This window comes from Sminthopsis crassicaudata, chromosome 6 (genome assembly GCF_048593235.1).
Source record: "Sminthopsis crassicaudata isolate SCR6 chromosome 6, ASM4859323v1, whole genome shotgun sequence".
In the NCBI taxonomy this organism is placed as follows: Eukaryota; Metazoa; Chordata; class Mammalia; order Dasyuromorphia; family Dasyuridae; genus Sminthopsis; species Sminthopsis crassicaudata.
This window is the reverse complement of record NC_133622.1, coordinates 240,739,012-240,759,408: the sequence shown is the minus strand read 5'-3', so window position 1 is coordinate 240,759,408 and position 20,397 is coordinate 240,739,012. Positions and strand designations below refer to the sequence as shown.

At 36.0% G+C, this 20,397-nt stretch overlaps 2 protein-coding genes and 1 pseudogene across 2 annotated transcripts; 2 read left to right on the top strand and 1 right to left on the bottom strand.

Moving 5' to 3' along the window:
• Positions 1-1,915: 1,915 nt before the first annotated feature.
• LOC141547479 (heparan sulfate glucosamine 3-O-sulfotransferase 1-like) lies at positions 1,916-2,894 on the bottom strand (annotated as a pseudogene).
• Positions 2,895-6,130: 3,236 nt separating this feature from the next.
• Positions 6,131-6,795, top strand: LOC141547478 (olfactory receptor 5D18-like). The gene is given in 2 exon segments (XM_074275883.1): positions 6,131-6,425; positions 6,428-6,795. Coding segments are annotated over 2 exon segments (663 nt in total).
• Positions 6,796-10,633: 3,838 nt separating this feature from the next.
• On the top strand, positions 10,634-18,439 carry LOC141547477 (olfactory receptor 5D18-like). The gene is given in 3 exon segments (XM_074275882.1): positions 10,634-11,479; positions 11,482-11,541; positions 18,295-18,439. Coding segments are annotated over 3 exon segments (954 nt in total). The 3' UTR covers positions 18,343-18,439.
• Positions 18,440-20,397: the final 1,958 nt, after the last annotated feature.

The following is a 20,397-nucleotide window of genomic DNA, read 5'->3' as shown; positions in this document are numbered from 1 at the left end:
ATTATAGGTTTTGTTTGGTTTTTTATAGGTGAAAAAACTGAATTTGATATAAGCAAAATGCCTAGACTTAACAGTCTAGTAGCAGTAAATGTATGAGAAAGGATTCAAACTCAGGTCTTCCTTAATTTTATTTTTTTGGTCACCCTTCTTATCAAAGAATGGGACTGATTGGATGAAATATTTCTCTGTAATGAATCACATGATCCCTGTTCCCAGAATTTGGACCTTGGGGGAGGTCATTTACTTAATGGAGGAACGAATTTTGAACCTTATATACAGGAAGTTGCAGGAAGTGATGTCACCTGTGGGAGGCAGCTAGCATTGATGATTATTGGTCAAGGATAAATATGTCCTTTTAGTCTATCCAATGAGAAGGCTCAAGTCCTTTGTTTTTAAAGGGTGGACAAGCCTGGAAGCAGGTTGGGTTCCAGGAGCACATGGTAGGGGTTGGGATGGCTCCCAGGTGTATGTCTGGGAGTCTTCCTTGCAGGGAATACATAAATGTTTTCTTTTTGTACCTGATAATGTCTCTGATTAGTTAATTGGATTGGCAAGAGGGTCTTTCTTGTCACTATTCTTTGCCCCATTTAATTTTGGCATATTTGTTTCTATAGTTAAGCTCTCTTCCCTAATATTTCAGGGGAGAAACCTGAGGAAAATTATCTCCCACAACGATGCTTATCCTTCAAATCCACCCCCAAAGGAATATAAATATTTTGACTTATTATTTCAAACAATTTAACAGTCACTTGTTATCAGTTTATGTAATTAATGATAACTCATCTATAAGAAGGATTCACCCATTTCAAATTATTTTGCCCATGAATCCCTGGAGGTTGGAAGTACAAGTATCATTGGAACCATTTTGCACAGAGAGATAGTGACTTTTAAAGCTAAGAAATGAATTGTCAAGTGTTATACAGTTAACAAATGGACTAGCCAAGACAGGCACTGAATCCCCAGACTCTCCTCTGAGAGTTCTTTTTATGACATCAGAAGCACTAGCTCATTAACTGGGGCAGAACTTACTGAACTTGGAGCCTAAAGATTTTGACTCTCATTAAAAAGTGTAAAATATACTGGAAGAAAGGATGTTCCCACAGAGCAGGGCAGGAAACCCATCTATTTAAGAAACTCTTCCAAGTGCTTTGAAAACAAGAATGAACAGAAGGTGATTGATCAACTGAATGTTTTAATTTGGGGTGAAGATAATTAAAAGCACATTTCCATTTTTCTATCTACCTTGTCGATCTCAATATTTCATTCTATAATTTCAAATATATTCTTTATAGAAAGAAGACATTTTCCATCAATTGGAAAAAAGGTAATTATTTTCTCATCTCAGCTTCTATTTCCCTAACTGTCATCATTTTTAATTAGATATTCTGTCAACCCCCAGCAAAATCAAACATTTTTTTCAATATATATAATTTTATGAGGCAAGTCAAAGAAATCTGATGACCACAATGAGGCATTAAAAATTAAAACAACTGCAGGAAAAAAAAAAAAAAAAAACAACAACAGATTGAGAGACATAATGCACAAGCAATTTTCCATTGGAAAGTGATCAAGGGGTCTGGATATTGCAGTCTCCAACTGCCGGTTGCCTCAGGTGTTGGGAGCAAATGAGTTTTGTACTGAGAAGGAAGACTCGGTCCCTAGTAAATCTTATGCAGTAAAATATTTTAGTTCCTTCATATACAGACATCATACACCTTGTTAACAGCCATGAAAAATGATACAAAATGCTTTTAATTTAACAAGTAGAAAAATAAAACTAATATATATCACATTTGTGAATCTAATAACTGTACATAAGTAATTTATGGATTTTTACAAATAAATTATAGCTTCAATGCCTTTTGTTATCATTATTAATATTATCATTGATATTTTTGTCTTTTTTAGACACACATCAGACCTTAGAGTAAAAAGGTTCAGAGCCTTGCTCGGGAGTCCAGTGCCAGTCAAATGTTCTGGCCATTAGCTGAAAGAATTTCTTATTTGGCTCATGAAAGTATTCTTGCCATTTCCTAAGTAGGTTGGGATCCACTTGAGGGTGTGCTTTTCCTTTTGATTCATGTAAACACCTGTCTCTGGCACTGTCCCTTAGGCAGTAGAAGCCTTTTGTTTTATTCAAATAGAAGTTTGAAGCATTGATTTATGGAGCCAGCTTCAAGAAGCGATCTACTTTTTCTATTTCTGGGAAAGGGTCCCCAATGAGTTGATCCAAATCCATGATGTGAATGTGATCCAGTGGAAAGTACCAGTGCCATTTCTGCATGTGAAAGCAATAGAGGCTTCTGTTTATTGCCTTGTATTCCACGTTGAGCTCCCCAACTTCCATGAGGAATTCTTCTATGGACAGTAGGGTTTGTGTTTTTGCACGTGGTTATAAACACTTGAGTATAGTCAGCCAGAACTCGCTCACTGGGGTCTCCCAAGATTAGGAGCAGTTTGATGGAGGGGTTCATGTTATAAATTCTCTCAGGCACTTTGGATGAAGTGAGGTAACAAGGGGTCCTTTCTGCAGTGAGCTGATGAGGGGAAGAGTAGGGCATATGACTGAGGTACCATTCCAGGCTGTTTCCATAGTGATCTTCCCAGTCACAAAAATTGACTTCCCTTTCAGCAGCCACTATCACTGGGTGCAGACTGAGCATCTCCAGCAGGGCTCGGGTACCGCCTTTCCTCACGCCGGTTTGGGGCAGCCGCTGAATGGACCCATTCAAAGGAGCCTCTTCTTGGAAGTCGCTCTGGACAGAGCTTTTTCTTAACAGCTCTTTCTGCCTGGCTTCAGTGGGGGCTTCGACTTGGGAGCTGGAGGCGGGATGAGAAGGCACTAACTGGGGCCGGAGCATGAGCAGCATTACTCCCAGAACGAGTGTAGTCATGGTGGACGCTGGTCTAACTTCACTCAGCTGGAGGAGGGGTCTTAAAGCAACTGCTGCATAGAAATGCCTTCACACAGCTCCTCCTGGTCCTTGGCACATATATCTGACAATAAGGATCTCAGTGCTGCCCAGTCCGTCAGCATCCCTCAGACATCCCTCTGCCAGGGCCAAGGGAGCAAATCAGAGAGAAGTGGCCAGAGGAGGGAAGCAGGCAGGGGAGAGCTCCTAGTGAAAGCCTCTGGGACTGGAGTATAGGCATGGGGGGCGGGGGGAGAGAGGCTGTGGGAGATCCTGGGGCCAGAGACCAGGGGAGGAGGGGAAGGAGAAGCCCAAGCACAGTGAAGGGAGCAGGAGGTCCACCGCCACAGAAGGCTCCCAGAGGCAGCTGGGGCTCCTGCTCTCGTGATGGACGTACTCAAAATTATTTATTCCTTACATAGAGATTCATATAATTTAATTAAGAATTTCCAGCACATTTAACAAAGCAGGCATACTAAAAATTAGGCAGCTGAATGTTTTACTTTCATATCAGCAATAAATTAAACAAATTAAAGGTTAAGGGAAATGGGTGGAGTAAGATATGGTGAAGAACTTTCAGATTAAGCACATATTGAACAGAGACTGCTAGCTAACTTAAAATCAGGCCTATAGGCCCCAGTCACATGAAGGCCTAGGCTGCATTCCATTGTCCAAAGAAGAGGCTGTAAATTGCTTTGTCAATTGCATTCTACTTACCAATTATGACCAATCACAACCTATGGAGGGAGGGATTTGGGAGGTTCTTTGTCTGAAATGTATAAAAGCTGTGAACATTTTCAATGGAGTGGCTCTGTCCTGCTGTGAATTTGGCTCCCAGACCAGGATGGGGTCTGCTTTTGGAGATTCTAATGAATAATTCTGCTTTTCTTTGAGTGATCTCTGAGTAGGCATTTTTGGATAGGATTTCCTATCCCTCACAGGAAATGTGAGGTAATGACAGGGAAAAAGCTAGCTGTCTTATGGGTCAGGAAAATGCCTTCCTTAATGACTGCAAGTCATTCAACTGGTTTAAACCTGTTAATGGACATGAGGGACAGACTTTATTCAAAGCCCATTTGTGTTGTCTATAGAGATTCTTGACACTTGAAAAGTCAAGGAGTAAAGTGAATAATCTGCATTCATTCTGGAATGTTAGGTAGGCTGCCTGCTTCAATCATAAAGATTTCTGATAAAAGGCACTAAGACCTTAATTCCTTCCTAGTTGGTTTTCAGCATCCCTGCCAAAAAAAGTCCACCTCATTATTTCAACCTGCTGTGGCCACAAAAAGTAGAAATAAATCACCAGATCCTCACTCAAATTTTACATAGAGAGGAGGAAGTAAAATCCAAATAAATATGAAACCTTATTCATAGGCTTTCTTACTGATTTAAATATCTGCCTAAGGGTCTACTTTCTATTGTTTTGACAGGTATGTTCAACATTTCAAGTTTTGAAAAATTACTGAAGGAAATATTGGACTTGAATTTATTGGTAAGGTCTCTGCCTATCAAATTAGTAAAAAAAAAAAAAAAAAAAAAGTAAACAGAATTCCTCCAGTAGTTTTGGAAATTTTAATATAATTTTTAAAAATTTATAGTTGATAACTGCTTCTATGACTTTAAAGTCATAATGATGAGAAATACTTGAATATATTGAAGATTTACTAACTCCCTGCTTAGCTGAAGAGGAAAGGAGCCCATTGAGAACAGTCAGGAATAGAATCTAGAGTCTTTATTGTCTCCATCATGTCTCCTTTACAATCTGTGTCTGTCACAGTCTCCTTTACATTGTCTGTCAGTCTGATCCTGTCTCAGTCTTCATCTCTCCCAGTCTCCTCCTGAAGTCTGTGACAGTCTACTCATCTGACCCAGTCTTGATCTTAGTGGAGGAGTGCAGGAGGAGGGAGAGCCAGCAGGAGAATTGTCAAGGATGGAATGTCTCATTGCCAGTCCTTGTCAACACTTCTGAGTCTTTCTCTGGCTCAGAAGGACCTTGGTCTCAGTGGAGAAAGGAAGGAGGACAGGCCTTCCTAGACGCCAAAATTCTCCAGCTAGTCCTTGTTGTCCCACAACCATCAGCAAACCTCTTAATGTCATCCCTTCACAAACGCAGGCCACTACTTTTTTTTTTTTTAATCTCTTTTTATTTACAAGATGTATTTTTCAATATATTTTCAAGGCAATTTTTCAGCATTGACCTTACAAAACCTTTTGTTCCAACTCTTCCCCTCCCTTCCCTCCAACCCCCTCCCCTAGCAATACATGCTAAATAAGTTAAAGTCAGTAGTTACAACAGTCCTGTGTGATCCTCACTGGGGTTCCTTGATCCTTGAACTATTTTTGGCTGTTCACAACAATATTTTTTTTTCTTTGATTGGAATACTCTGTATTTGAGTATTTCTGATTTGGGGTTTCTTTCAGAAGGTGAAAGTGATTGAATAAGGGTTTCTATTTTTACTTTGTCTTATAGTTCTAACAGATCTGGGAAGTTTTGTTTTTTTGTTCGTTTGTTTGTTTTATGCTACCCAGATTTTGAGGTAAAAGTGTATTCCCATAATATATACAATCACACTCTGCTCAGGTTCAGTGAGACTCAGGGCTCACTAAGGGCCAAATGCTCTCCTTGGGGGTGGGTTTCTCTTGTGTCCTCCAGCTTTCCGGATGTTCTACCAAAGATAGAGGCAGGAAGTCTCAATGCTAGACATTGCGGTCACTGTCAGAGTCACTGAGTTGTAAATCTTCTTGCAATATGCTCAGCAGCCAGTGATTCCCAGGGAGTTCGCTGCTGCTGTTCTCCACAGGGTTTCTATGAGGGAACTACTGAGAAGGAAGCTTGGAGGACAAGGCTCTGGCAGTGTTGGGCTCCTCATCTTCATTGCTGGAGCTCTCAGAGTCAGAGGAGCTGCTGTTGCTGCAGGAGTCACTCAATTGTAAATCATTTCTCAAAGTGCTCATCAGCCTGTGATTCCCAGGGAGCTGGCCGCTGCTGTTGGCCACAGGGTTTCTGTGAGGTAACTGCAGAGGAGGATGTTGGGAGGATGAGGCTCTGGTTGTGGCAGGCTCCTCATCTTCACTGGGGCACTCTCAGAGTCCGAGGAGCTTCTGTAGCTGCTGGAGTCACTCAGTTGTAAATCTTCTTGCAATATGCTCATTGGCCAGTTATTCTCCGGGAACTAGCTGCTGCTCTTGGCCACAAGGATTCTGTGAGGGAGAGAAGGATGCTGGGAGGCCTAGGCTCTGGCTGTGGCGGGCTCCTCGTCTTCACTGCTGGAACTCTCAGAGTTGGAGGATCTTCTATAGCTTCATCTTGGGTCTCAGGTCTCAGTAATCCTCTTCTCTACACACTTGCCATGTCTCAGAAGCTTTGTGCCTTGCTGGTGACAGGGGCATATTCATGGGGAATAATATCTTCCCTGATATTCACATACTCTCTCCTGGTATTGTCTTTTTGTGGGACTAATATTATCAATAACTTCCTTTGTGAATACTCTGTCATCCTCTCTGCTTCCTGTTCAGTAGACATTTTAGTGAAATGATACTTGTTATCTTTGCTAATTTCAATGAATTAAGCACCCTTATAATCATTATCATGTCCTATCTTTTTATTTTTGTCACTGTCATGAAAATGCGTTCTACCAGTGGGAGGTGTAAAGCATTCTCCACTTGTGCCTCCCATCTAACAGCGATCACCATCTTTCATGGGACCATTCTCTTTCTCTACTGTGTACCCACTTCCAAAAGCTCATGGCTCATAGTCAAAGTGACTTCTGTTTTTTATACAATAGTGATCCCCATGCTGAATCCCATAATATACAGTTTGAGGAACAAAGATGTGAAGGAAACTCTCAGGAAATTAGTAGGCACCAATGTATTTTCTAGCTGATATGTGTGTGATAAATATATATATATATATATATATATATATATATATATATATATACGCATATGAATCTTCATATACATTAGTACACAGAAAAATACATATGTATATAAACATGTATATTATATGCATATTGTGTATATGTTTTTCTTCTAATAAAATGTAAATTTTGTGACCATAGACTATCTAATGTTTGTCTTCATATTCCCATTGCCTAATATAATCTGTTTTATATAGTAGGAGTTAATAAATACTTATTGGTGAGTTAATCCTATGGATAGATATTATTAATTCAGCCAATGCTATAAAGGATTAGTATCCCTAGTATTTTCATGTTGATGAAGGATGATTCTGTTCCCCTAAACATTCTAGCCCATGGAGTTAGAAAGAGTACAAAAACGGTGTTGTGGGTATCCTTGATATAGAAACTGGAACTCATCATTCCCATTACTGCACTTTAAAATTTGTGGACATAAACTCTGGAGTTAATCCAAATAAAATTAATAAAACTCTTAACGGAACACTAGTAGATGACAAATTTAGAGGTTAAAACAGAATGAGAATGGAATCACTGACTTTATTATATCTGACTTCTATAAACTGTGGGTTGATTTTGGCATTTTTGTATGGAGTTTTTAAGAAACATGGCAGTTCCTTTTAGAAGTCTCATTTTATCTCAAGGTCACTGAATAAATGGAGAAAGATTTTGTGACCAAAGCTAATGAATGGGAAGGAGAAATTAATGTGTAAGAAGAAACAATTTAGAAAGGATAAAAAAGTTAATAAGAAAAAGCTACTGGAGGGGCAGCTAGGTGGTGCAGTGGATAGAGCACTAGCCTTGAATTCAGGAACCCCTGAGTTCTAATCTGGTCTCAGATACTTAACACTTCCTAGCTGTGTGACCCTGGGCAAGTCACTTAACCTCAGCCTCAGGAACAAACAAACAAACAAAAAACTAAGCTACTGGAAATGGAAGAGACTTTGTCCATTGCCTAGCCCACTCCTTCATTTTATGTCTGGAGAGAGACGAGAAAGTCTATGATCCAAAATATTGAAATAATGTGACTAAAGGCAAGAGCTATTGAATGGCAGTGTCCCTGAATTCAGATACAATATTCTTTGGGCATGATGTATAAATTATACATTTATGTGCCAAAGAATGGCACAAGAACCCTAGCATTTGTAATACCACTCACATCAATCTGCAGACAACCCAGACTTGACCTCTACAATTCAAGATCACTATTCTTGTGGTTAAGAAGCCAACTTTTCCCATCAACTGAGATTCATGGGGAATGAAGGCTAGCCTATTTAATGTAGGAGGACATTGTAATACAGAGAGAAGAGATGCAATATCTTGTAGTTAAAGTGAAACTCTGCTACAACTTTTACCACTATCTCCACCCAAATTCTGATATAGACAGCTTGAGACACTGAATTCAAAAATTTTAGGAATAGCAATACCCCCCCAAAAAAACAAAAACAAAAACAAAAACAAAAACAAAAACAAAAAACAACAACAAAAAAAAACAATACCTACTTCTAGCCCAGCCCAGATAGGCCTTGCTAAAGATACAAGGGCCTAATCCCTTCTATACAATTCCATACAAAATAAATGGATTAGTATCATTTTTTTTTAAAGAAAAGAACAGACTTGAAATAGCTTCATATGTTGAAGAAAAAATGTGAATGCCAATGTTTTAACTTTTCCTTTTTTTAAAAAAAATTACAAAAATAAACAATAAACAGAAACATTGTGATATACAAAAATGACTAAAAACAGTTAAATATAAAACTCAATTTCTCTCCTTTCCTTTAATAGATTTTAAATTTATAAAATTTGAATAATATAATTATTAGCTCAGATATGACTTTAAGAAAATCTCATTCAGTAACAATGACACAGGAGATAGAAGATTATCTTTAATTATCCCTTTTGTGGGCCATGATGAGGGAAATAGAGAAAGTAGAAAATACCATAGAGATTCTTAGCAGCCTGTCTCCCTAAGGTGTTGAGGACAGATAAAAGCTTCCAGGCATTGTTACAAAACACAATTTCTAGATACAAGAAAAGTAATGATCACCTTACATTATATTTTATGATAATAATACATATTATAATAAGTTTCTACCTCTTCTTCAAACTTAGAAGACAATTCAGAAAAGGAGTTGAACGTGACATGGCCAATGACTACTAATTCAACTTTTTTTTTTCCCAATTCTAATATTTACAATCCATAAACTTACTAATGAATGATGCTGAGAATGAGATTTTCGATGGGAGTTTTTTGTGGTCATGAAAAGCTTTGACCAATAGCCTAATTACTCACAGAATCAGGGGAAATAGGAATTAAGTTGACCAAGGTAATACACCTTCAGGTAAGTCAATGGATTCAGACATTTTTGATATCTCCCTTCACAATGGCAGTTCGTAGAAAAGAGAGATGTTTTATTGGTATCCCTATGGTTTATGCATGAGAAGGGGGCTTCCAGGCAAAAGAAGCAATTCTTAAGCTTAAATTGATATCAGTTCTGCAAGTTAAATTTTCATATTCTCCTAATTTGTGTAGTATGTCTGTGTGTGTGTGTGTGTGTGTGTGTGTGTGTATACTCTCCATGCATATTGTTTGATTAAGCCCTGATAAACAAGGTATCAAGGCATAATTCCTGACCTAGAGAGGAAATGATTAGAGAATTTTTATTCTTCTTATTCAAGTCTTACATTTCGTCAATTATTTCTTCAATCATTAAAGTCACAGACTGATAAGTATTTGGGGAAGTTGTATCATACCCCCACTTCTTATCACCCCAAGGAAATATGCTCCAAAAACCTCAACAATCCACCTGTATTCATACATGTTGTACATGGCAATGTTTGAATTCTCTTATGAATAAGAATAATTGGACTTATAATTTTGATAATGTATAGAACATTTTAAAATTACACTTTGCTATACCAATACTTTTCTACTACTTTTAGCCTTAGAGAGTCACTAAGAATCCTTAAAGATTGAGCAATTTGTCCATGATGCTACTGTATGTATCAGAATAAAGATTTCAGTCCAGTTTGTATTTATCCCAAAGACAGATTTCTATTTTCCTTGTTTCTTTGTAAAATCTTCTTTATGTCTCTCTATCAACTTTGCATAAAAAATAGCAGACAGAGAAATCAGCAATCATTTTTGGCAAGATAATTGAGTTAAGTGATTTGTCCAGGATCATACAGCTAATAAGAGTTAAGGGTCTGAGGTTGCATTTGAAATCAGGTCCTTCTGATTTCAGGGCTAGTATTCTATTCATTGAACTATCTAGCTCCCCAATTTTTGTTTCATTTTGTTATGCTATGTTATGGAAATGCTTGTTTTATTCTGTAAATTAAAAATGAATTATTTTAAAGAAAAGAACTTAATAGTAATCTCATCACAGATGTTTATTAGATGACACTTGTTAAATCATTTAACTTCTTTCAGACAAATTAAATACAGGATAAATTGTTAATTATCAACAAAGGACAACTCAAGTTCCCTGATTCCAAGCCCATCTTCTAAATACTGCACCATCTAGCTACCCCATTGAGAATACACAATACTTTTCTTAATTTTTCATTCTCAACCCTATATAGCCCCAAACTCAGTCATCTTTTTATGAATGTATCCCAGTTTTCTGAATGTTCTTTGTCTGTGATATATATTGGATTGCTTACCATCTAGAGGAAGAGGTGGGGGAAGAAGGGAGAAAAAATGGAACATGAGCTTTTTCAGGGGTGAATGTTGAAAATAAAAAGCTTTTAAAAATGTTCTATGTCTAAAGATTAACTCTCTATTTTTCCCTTATAGGAACTATGTTGAGCCATGAAACAAATCAAAGCGATGTGATCACATTTATCCTCTTAGGTTTTTCTGATAATCCAGAGCTTCAAGTCCCACTATTGCTGGTGTTCCTTGCTATTTATATTGTGACTGTGGTGGGGAATCTGGGAATGATTATCATCATCAAGATCAACCCCAAACTCCACACTCCTATGTACTTTTTCCTCAGCCATTTGTCCTTTGTGGATTTCTGTTATTCTACTGTTGTTACTCCCAAGCTGCTAGAAAACTTGGCTGTGGCAGACAAAACTATATCCTTCAAGGAGTGTATCACCCAGTTCTTTTTTGCTTGCACCTTTGTGGTAACAGAAACATTCGTGTTGGCAGTGATGGCCTACGATCGGGTTGTAGCCATTTCTAATCCCTTGAAGTACACAGTTGTCATGTCCCAGACACTTTGCATCCTACTGGTGACAGGAGCATATGTATGGGCCATTATCTCTTCACTTGTAGTCACTTCCTGCCTCCTTTCATTATCTTTTTGTCCATTTAGCATCCTGAATAATTTTGTCTGTGAATATTCTGTCATTCTCTCTGCTTCCTGCTCTGATACTTATATTAGTGAAATGCTTCTTTTTACCTTTGCTACCTTCAATGAAGTGAGTACACTTGTAATCATCCTTACCTCTTATCTCTTTATCTTTGTTACTGTCCTGCAGATGCATTCAGTGAGTGGGAGGCGTAAAGCCTTCTCCACATGCACTTCACATTTCCTGGCTATCTCTATTTATCATGGGACAATTCTTTTCCTTTATTGTGTGCCCAGGAGTCAAAACTTAAAAGAGGAGATCAAAGTAGCTTCAGTCTTTTATACAGTCTTTTAATTCCTATGCTGAACCCCCTGATCTACAGTCTGAGAAACAAAGATGTGAAGGAAACTGTTAGCAATTTAAAGATTCCCAAAATCTTACCCCAATTAATTCATTCTCATTAATTCTTTGTCCTCATAGCCTGACTCTACATTGATCACCCTCCATGATTCAACTATACTAGCTTTTGTTCTGTTCATTACACACAGTTCATTTTCCCTCTTAGTGCTTTGTACTTGTCGTGTCCTTTGGAAAATAAAAATGAATTTTCTTTTTATCTCCTATAATTTTGCTCTTCTTTATGGACACAGTTAAAATACCACCTTTTACACAATGATTATCCTGATTGCTTCTCTCACTCCCCAGGTGTTGCTTCCTTCTTCCCTCTTTTCCTAGCTATCTTGGGTTTAAATCCTCTTTTTTTTTTTTTTTTTTTTTTTTGCAAGATGTTTGTTGCCTCTGCCCTAAAATATTTTTTGCTTTGTTTAAGCATCTTAGTCACACTCAACTCTTCATAACATTATTTGGATTATTCTTGATAATGATTCTGGAGAAATTTTCCATTCATTCCACAACTTATTTTACAAATGAGGAACTGAGGCAAGAAGGGTTGTGTGCTCAAAATCACACAGTTAAAGATATATGAAGCTAAATTTGAATTCAGGCATTTCTGCTACACTGTGAAATCCAGCTGCCCTTCAGTAAAATGTTAAGGTTATTTTATTCTTTGTAGTACTAACCCCAGATCCTAGGACGATAGTAGGTATATAGCAGGCATTTAGTAAGTTATTATTTATTTAATGAATCCTTAAAATTACTGTACTACTTCTTAGGTCTGAGTTGAGCAAAAATTTCCCTGCTCCTTTTCCATAAATATACTGCTTCTATCTCTTCTCTTCTTTATCATAATTTCTTATGGTATTCAAGTAATTTAATTGCTCTTTAAATTGATGAATAATATTAATGAAATGAGCACTCCCTCCAATTGTCCCACCTTCTCCAGCTGGGAAATTCTTACTCATGTTTTTCTACCCCACTAAAGAAGTTCTGCTAAATGCCTTCTGATGGATCTGCCTGACTGAAATTTTTCCCCACTTCAATCTATACTTCATTCAGCCATGAAAGTAATCTTCGTAAACTAGGTCTGACCATATTTACCACACCCCCCAGCAAATTCCAGTGACTTCTTTTCACTTTTAAGATCAAGTTCAAATTAATTTCTCTAGTATCCAAAGCCCTTCATATCATATGCCAGAACTTCTTAAACTTTTTTTTCTATTCATGACTCCTTTATGTCTAACAAATTTTTATGCAACTCTTGGTATATAAGTATATGACATATGCATATAAATCAAACATTTCCAGATAATAAATCATCTAGCAAATCCCAATTCAGTTATGTGACTTCAAATGGTATTACAACCCATAATTGAAGAAGTTTTGCCATTCTTTCAACCTTTCCAGACTTTTTTTTTTTTTTTTTTTTTAAAGATTGATAAAGGAGGTTTATTATGGGGTTTGGAAGTAAAGTTAAAGTCTAGTTAGAAAAAGGTGAAGGCAGAGATAAAAGGGCACTGGAAATAGGATTCCAGTGGACAGAGATCCTTGGCATGCCAGGCGTAAGGCTTCCATGTTAGGAACCTCTGCCTTTTCCAGACTTCTTAAATCTTTCTCGCCAACCAAATACTCTATTATAGTCAATGATGTGCTTGTCAGTCCTCAAAGAAGACTCTGTTTACTGGTTTTAGGATCTGTTTTTCCCCCTTTCTCAGAATGATCTCCCCCTTTTTTATAATTTATTTTCCTTTTTATGCCTTTTTTATTTCCTAACTAAAATTGTATTTTGTCCAAAGAAGTCTTTACAAACTTTTCTGAATTCTACTGCTTTCCTTTTATTTTCCTTTTATTATTTATGTATTATTTACACTGTATATAGAACCTACTCTAACCCCCAACTCTAACCCTAACCCTAAATTAATTTTTCTTTAAATGGTAGGAGTCTCTTATGAATCTACATAGTCCTTGATATTTTTCTTTATTAAGGAGCTTATTTATTATTGGTTCATTTTCCCCTTGATCAATATTTTTAAGTATTCTATTTCTCTTAATCTGGACAAGTTATTGGTCACAATTGCTGGTGGAATTGTCTGTCATGGAACTGACACCAAGTTCCCTCTTTCCCCATGAATTCCTGCAAGTAATGCTCTTTCACACTGTAACTGAAGCTACTATTGTTGTTGTTCCTTTTATTTTGGGAAATGTGAATGAAATTTTGTATAGGCAATGTAACAGAGTCCTGAATCCGGTACCAGAAAAAAAAAATTCTTTGCAATCTCTTTCTGCCCAGTTCTTTGACGCCACCACTGTTCTTGGATGGAGAACTTATTGCGGCCCATGTGACTACTTTCAACTGAACTTTTACCAATTCTACAACCCTCGAATGCTACTAGAAATGGTATTTTAGAGTGTTTAGGAGGGGAATTTGGGAAATATTCAGAGTAATTTTGACTTCATCTCTCTTAAGATCATTAAGGACAAATATTATATTATTGTTCATTCTTATATCTTGCAGAACATGTGACAAAATTATATATACACTCAGTGGTACAATAAAGTAGACCAGAACAGAACAGAGATCAAGATATTCTGTAAAGTAATTTTAATTAGTGTAGATGAATATTTTTCTCATTTGTCTATATGTTGAGTATTCAATTATTAATAAATGCTTTCCTAATTATATCAAATTCAATGCAATTAAATTATCCTTTTGACACCTCAAAATTACATTTCTTTTGACACTGGGTTTATTTCTTATAATGTTGCTCAAATATCTATTGGTACAGTCAGGGAGAAGTCCCAAATGATCTCGGTACAGTTTGAGGACACTCCTTTTTCATATTGATTTTCCCAGCATAATTTCCTGGGAAGATCCCTGACATTGCATGCCAATTTATCTTGCAGATGATTTGGGGGATAAATTTATAGTTAAAAAAGACTCCAGGATTGTAATAATCTACTTTATTTTTACCAACTCTATTTAGACATATTAACTATCTTGGCATGATGCTACAATTATTGTAAAGGTAGAGTGATAGGGATATCCATATGCTCTATTTTATATCTCAAATAAATCTAAAGAACTGACAAGTCCAACCTTTTAATTGCTAAAGATGAAGATATAAAGTGTATGATTCTTTAAAATTTCTTTGAAAAGCCTATCTCTAGACCATCCTTTGGAATATTTTCTACTTAATTAGGAACAATCATTCAAGTTTAATGAGTCATCATATTCTTTTTATTATACCTAGTACAATATTTTACATATAGTAACTCTTTTTTAAATACATACTTCTTGATTTGTATACAAATGGCAAATAAATCATTTTTCCCTTTTAAACAAGGAAAACAATATACATAGCTACCGATCATCTACCCTATGTTTATAACCACAATTTAATTTTTCAACAATACTTTAAGGTGAGTTCTAAGAGTCTTGTGATGACTATTTTTACAGATTAAGAAACTATGGATCTTAGACATTAAGAAAAATACAGTTTCTTTTTATAGACTACAAATATTGGAGTTGGTTACTTGAAGCTGTCTCCATGATTTTAAGGCAAGCACTGGAATCATTACATAACATAGCATTTATATTTAAATAATGGGGCTATAAAATTTGGTCTCAGGATTCCTCACTTGCCAATTTGATATACTCAGCATTATAAAACTATTCCTGGGCAGCTAGTTGGTACAGTGGATAGAACCCAGAAGTCAGGAGGACTGGACAATTAACACTTCCTAGCTGTGTGACCCTGGGTAAGTCACTTAACCCAAATTGCCTCAGGGAAAAAAACAATAAAACTATTCCTTTTGAAGGACAATTCTAGGATGATTGAATTATAGATCAGGAATTTTCAAGCTCTCCAGATTTCCCTCATAAACAGAACAAATCTGTACTTCAGAGTGAACTGAGATCGGGGAAAAATCAAGAAGAGTTATGGCAGAAAAGGGATCCTCCAGATACAATCCAAGAAAAAACCAAAGAAAGACCTTAGGCCATGTTACAGTTGCTTAATAAGCACTTGTTAAATTGAAGTATCTAAATGATTTTAATCCTTTGTCTACTACACCTAACCTCTGTGCATAGTAATTTTTTTTTTTTTTTTTTTTTTGTTGTTGTTATGGTTCTTTTAAAATCCAGGCACTGACCTTACTCTCTGAACTTGAATTAATTTTATTTGTATTGAATTGAACTGAATATTACTAGGCTGATTTTTGTTTAATGCTACTGATAAGCAACCATATAAGTAAGGGATTTCTCACATTACCCATACACATTTTTTCTGTGCTTTACCATTAAGAATATTGGAAACCAACTGACAGAATTCCCAGGGGAAATAATGGAATTGAATAGTTTTGTTTTTCTGTACAGTTTATTCTGTACTATTTTATCATCCAGATGCATACTTCAATAACGTTTAGGAAGGATATTAGAACTAGTAAGAAATAAAAAAATTGAGAAACAGTTCTCTAGAGGGACATATCCTTTGTGTTTTCAAGGGCATCTCATTTTATAAAGACAACACATGAGATATGGCAGTATATCTAATCATTTGTTTTTAGGCCCATGGGAAGGGCAGAAAAACATAGAAACATCAAACTTTAGTAATAGATTCCCTTGGGGCTGGGTCTCCAAAGTCTTAGAAATAGATTTAAGATGCATAGCATTGCCTCCATTGTTGCCTCCATTTCAGTAAGGTGGCTCGTCTTTGTTGTTAGGTGTTAAACTTAGGTATGAAATAGTGTGAATTTTGCTTTGTACACTCAATGAAGGTGCTACAGTTTTCTGTGGGAATATATTACATGCTCACTACTAGTCTCAGGCTGAGCACAGTCTCTCTGGATAATTATTCATCATGGAAGTGTTTTATGAGAAGTCTCATTTGTGACAGAACTAAGGAGATAGGGATTATATACTCTATGGGAGCCCACAGACTGGGGATTCAGCATACTTGGGCTTTTCTTCTTCCTTAGTCTGGGATGCCTTTTTTTTTCATGACTGTGGTGCATAAAAATGTAAAAAAAAACTGGTAACCTGAAGCACATTTTCTCTAATCAAGGTAACAATTTTTTTTTTAATTTATTTATTTTTATTTTATTTTATAATTATAACATTTTTTGACAGTACATATGCATGGGTAATTTTTTACAACATTATCCCTTGCACTTACTTCTATTCAGATTTTTTCCCTTCCTCCCCCAAACCCCTCCCCCAGATGGCAAGCAGTCTTATATATGTTAAATATATTACAGTATAATTTAGATACAATATATGTGTGTAGAACCGAATTTTTTGTTGCACAGGAAGAATTGGATTCAGAAGGTAAAAATAACAGTTTACATTCATTTCCCATTGTTCCTTTTCTGGATGTAGCTGGTTCTTTCCATCATTAATCAATTGGAATTGGATTAGCTCTTCTCTATGTTGAAGAAATCCACTTCCATCAGCATACATCCTCGTACAGTATCATTGTTGAAGTGTATAATGATCTTCTGGTTCTGCTCGTTTCACTCAGCATCAGTTGATGTAAGTCTCTCCAAGCCTCTCTATATTTCTCCTGTTGGTCATTTCTTATAGAACAATAATATTCCATAACATTCATATACCATAGTTTACCCAACCATTCTCCAATTGATGGACATCCATTCATCTTCCAGCTTCTAGCCACTATGAAAAGGGCTGCCACAAACATTTTGGCACATACAGGACCCTTTCCCTTCTCTAGTAGTTCCTTGGGGTATAAGCCCAGTAGTAGTATGGCTGGGTCAAAGGGTATGCACATTTTGATAACTTTTTGGGCATAATTCCAGATTGCTCTCCAGAATGGTTGGATTCTTTCACAACTCCACCAACAATGCATCAGTGTCCCAGTTTTCCCACAGCCCCTCCAACATTCATCGTTATTTGTTCCTGTCATCTTAGCCAATCTGGCAGGTGTGTAATGATACCTCAGAGTTGTCTTAATTTGCATTTCTCTGATCAATAGTGATTTGGAACACTCTTTCATATGAGTGGAAATAGTTTTAATTTCATCATCTGAAAATTGTCTGTTCATATCCTTTGACCATTTATCAATTGGAGAATGGCTTGATTTCTTATAGATTAAAGTCAATTCTCTGTATATTTTGGAGATGAGGCCTTTATCAGAACCTTTAACTGTAAAAATTTTTTCCCAATTTGTTACTTCCCTTCTAATCTTGTTTGCATTAGTTTTGTTTGTGCAGAAACTTTTTAATTTGGTGTAATCAAAATGTTCTATTTTGTGATCAATAATGGTCTCTAGTTCTCCCTTGGACACAAACTCCTTCCTCCTCCACAAGTCTGAGAGGTAAACCATCCCATGTTCCTCCAATTTATTTATGATTTCGTTCTTTATGCCTAAATCTTGGACCCATTTTGATCTAATCTTAGTATGTGGTGTTAAATGTGGGTCCATGCCTAGTTTCTGCCATACTAATTTCCAGTTTTCCCAGCAGTTTTTGTCAAATAATGAATTCTTATCCCAAAATTTGGGATCTTTGGGTTTGTCAAAGATTAGATTGCTATTTTTATTCACTATCTTGTCCTGTGAAACTAACCTATGCCACTGATCAACTAGTCTATTTCTTAGCCAATACCAAATGGTTTTGGTGACTGTTGCTTTATAATATAGCTTTAAATCAGGTACACTTAGACCACCTTCCTCTGACTTTTTTTTCATTAGTTCCCTTGCAATTCTCGACCTTTTATTCTTCCATATGAATTTTGTTGTTATTTTTTCTAGGTCATTAAAATAGTTTCTTGGGAGTCTGATTGGTATAGCACTAAATAAATAGATTAGTTTGGGGAGTATTGTCATCTTTATTATATTCGCTCGGCCTATCCAAGAACATTGAATGTCTTTCCAATTATTTAAATCTGACTTTATTTTTGTGGCAAGTGTTTTGTAATTTTGCTCATATAATTCCTGACTCTCCTTTGGTAGATATATTCCCAAATATTTGATACTATCGACTGTTATTTTGAATGGAATTTCTCTTTGTATCTCTTGCTGTTGGATTGTGTTGGTAATGTATAAAAATCCTGAGGATTTATGTGGATTTATTTTGTATCCTGCGACTTTGCTAAAATTCTGAATTATTTCTAATAGCTTTTTAGCAGAGTCTTTGGGGTTCTCTAAGTATACCATCATGTCATCTGCGAAAAGTGACAATTTGATTTCTTCATTTCCTACTCTAATTCCTTGGATCTCTTTCTCGGCTCTTATTGCCAAGGCTAGAGTTTCTAGTACTATATTGAATAGTAATGGTGATAGTGGGCAACCTTGTTTCACTCCTGATCTAACAGGGAAAGGTTCTAGTTTATCACCATTACATATGATGTTTACTGAAGGTTTTAAATATATGCTCCTTATTATTTTAAGGAATAGTCCATTTATTCCTATACTCTCAAGCGTTTTTAGTAGGAATGGATGTTGGATTTTATCAAATGCCTTTTCTGCATCTATTGAGATGATCATATGGTTTTTATTAATTTGATTATTAATATGGTCAATTATACTAATAGTTTTCCTAATATTAAACCAGCCCTGCATTCCTGGTATAAATCCCACTTGGTCATAGTGTATTATCCTGGGGATGATTTTCTGAAGTCTATTTGCTAATATCTTATTTAAGATTTTAGCATCAATATTCATTAAGGAAATTGGTCTATAGTTTTCTTTCTCAGTTTTCGATCTACCTGGTTTAAGTATCAGTACCATGTCTGTGTCATAGAAGGAATTTGGTAGGACTCCTTCAATCCCTATTTTTTCAAATAGTTTACATAGCATTGGAGTTAGTTGTTCTTTAAATGTTTGGTAGAATTCACCTGTAAATCCATCTGGTCCTGGGGACTTTTTCTTAGGAAGTTGGTTAATAGCTTGGTCTATTTCTTTTTCTGAGATGGGACTATTTAGACTACTTACTTCTTCCTCTGTTAATCTGGGCAAGCTATATTTTTGAAGGTATTCTTCCATTTCATTTAAGTTATCAAATTTATCGGCATAAAGTTGAGCAAAGTAGCTCCTAACTATTGTTCTAATTTCCTCTTCATTAGTGGTGAGTTCACCCTTTTCATTTTCAAGACTATCAATTTGCTTTTTCTCTTTCCTTTTTTTAATCAGGTTTACTAAGGGTTTGTCTATTTTGTTGGTTTTTTCATAAAACCAACTCTTAGTTTTATTAATTAATTCAATAGTTTTTTTACTTTCAATTTTATTAATCTCACCTTTTATTTTTTGAATTTCAAGTTTTGTGTTTGTCTGGGGGTTTTTAATTTGTTCCTTTTCTAGCAATTTTAGTTGTAAACCCAATTCGTTGGCCCTCTCTTTCTCTATTTTATGCAAGTAGGCCTGTAGAGATATAAAACTTCCCCTAATTACTGCTTTGGCTGTATCCCACACATTTTGGTATGATGTCTCATTATTGTCATTTTCTTGGGTGAAGTTATTAATTATGTCTATGATTTGCTGTTTTACCCAATCATTCTTTAGTATAATATTATTTAGTTTCCAATTATTTTTTGGTCTATTTTCCCCTGGCTTTTTATTAAATGTTATTTTGATTGCATTATGGTCTGAAAAGGATGCATTTACTATTTCTGCCTTACTGCATTTGATTTTGAGGTTTTTATGCCCTAGTATATGATCAATTTTTGTATAGGTTCCATGAACTGCTGAGAAGAAAGTATATTCCTTTCTGTCTCCATTTAGCTTTCGCCAAAGATCTATCATATCAAACTTTTCTAGTATTCTATTTACCTCTTTGACTTCTTTCTTATTTATTTTGTGGTTTGATTTATCTAATTCTGATAGTGCAAGGTTGAGATCTCCCGCTATTATAGTTTT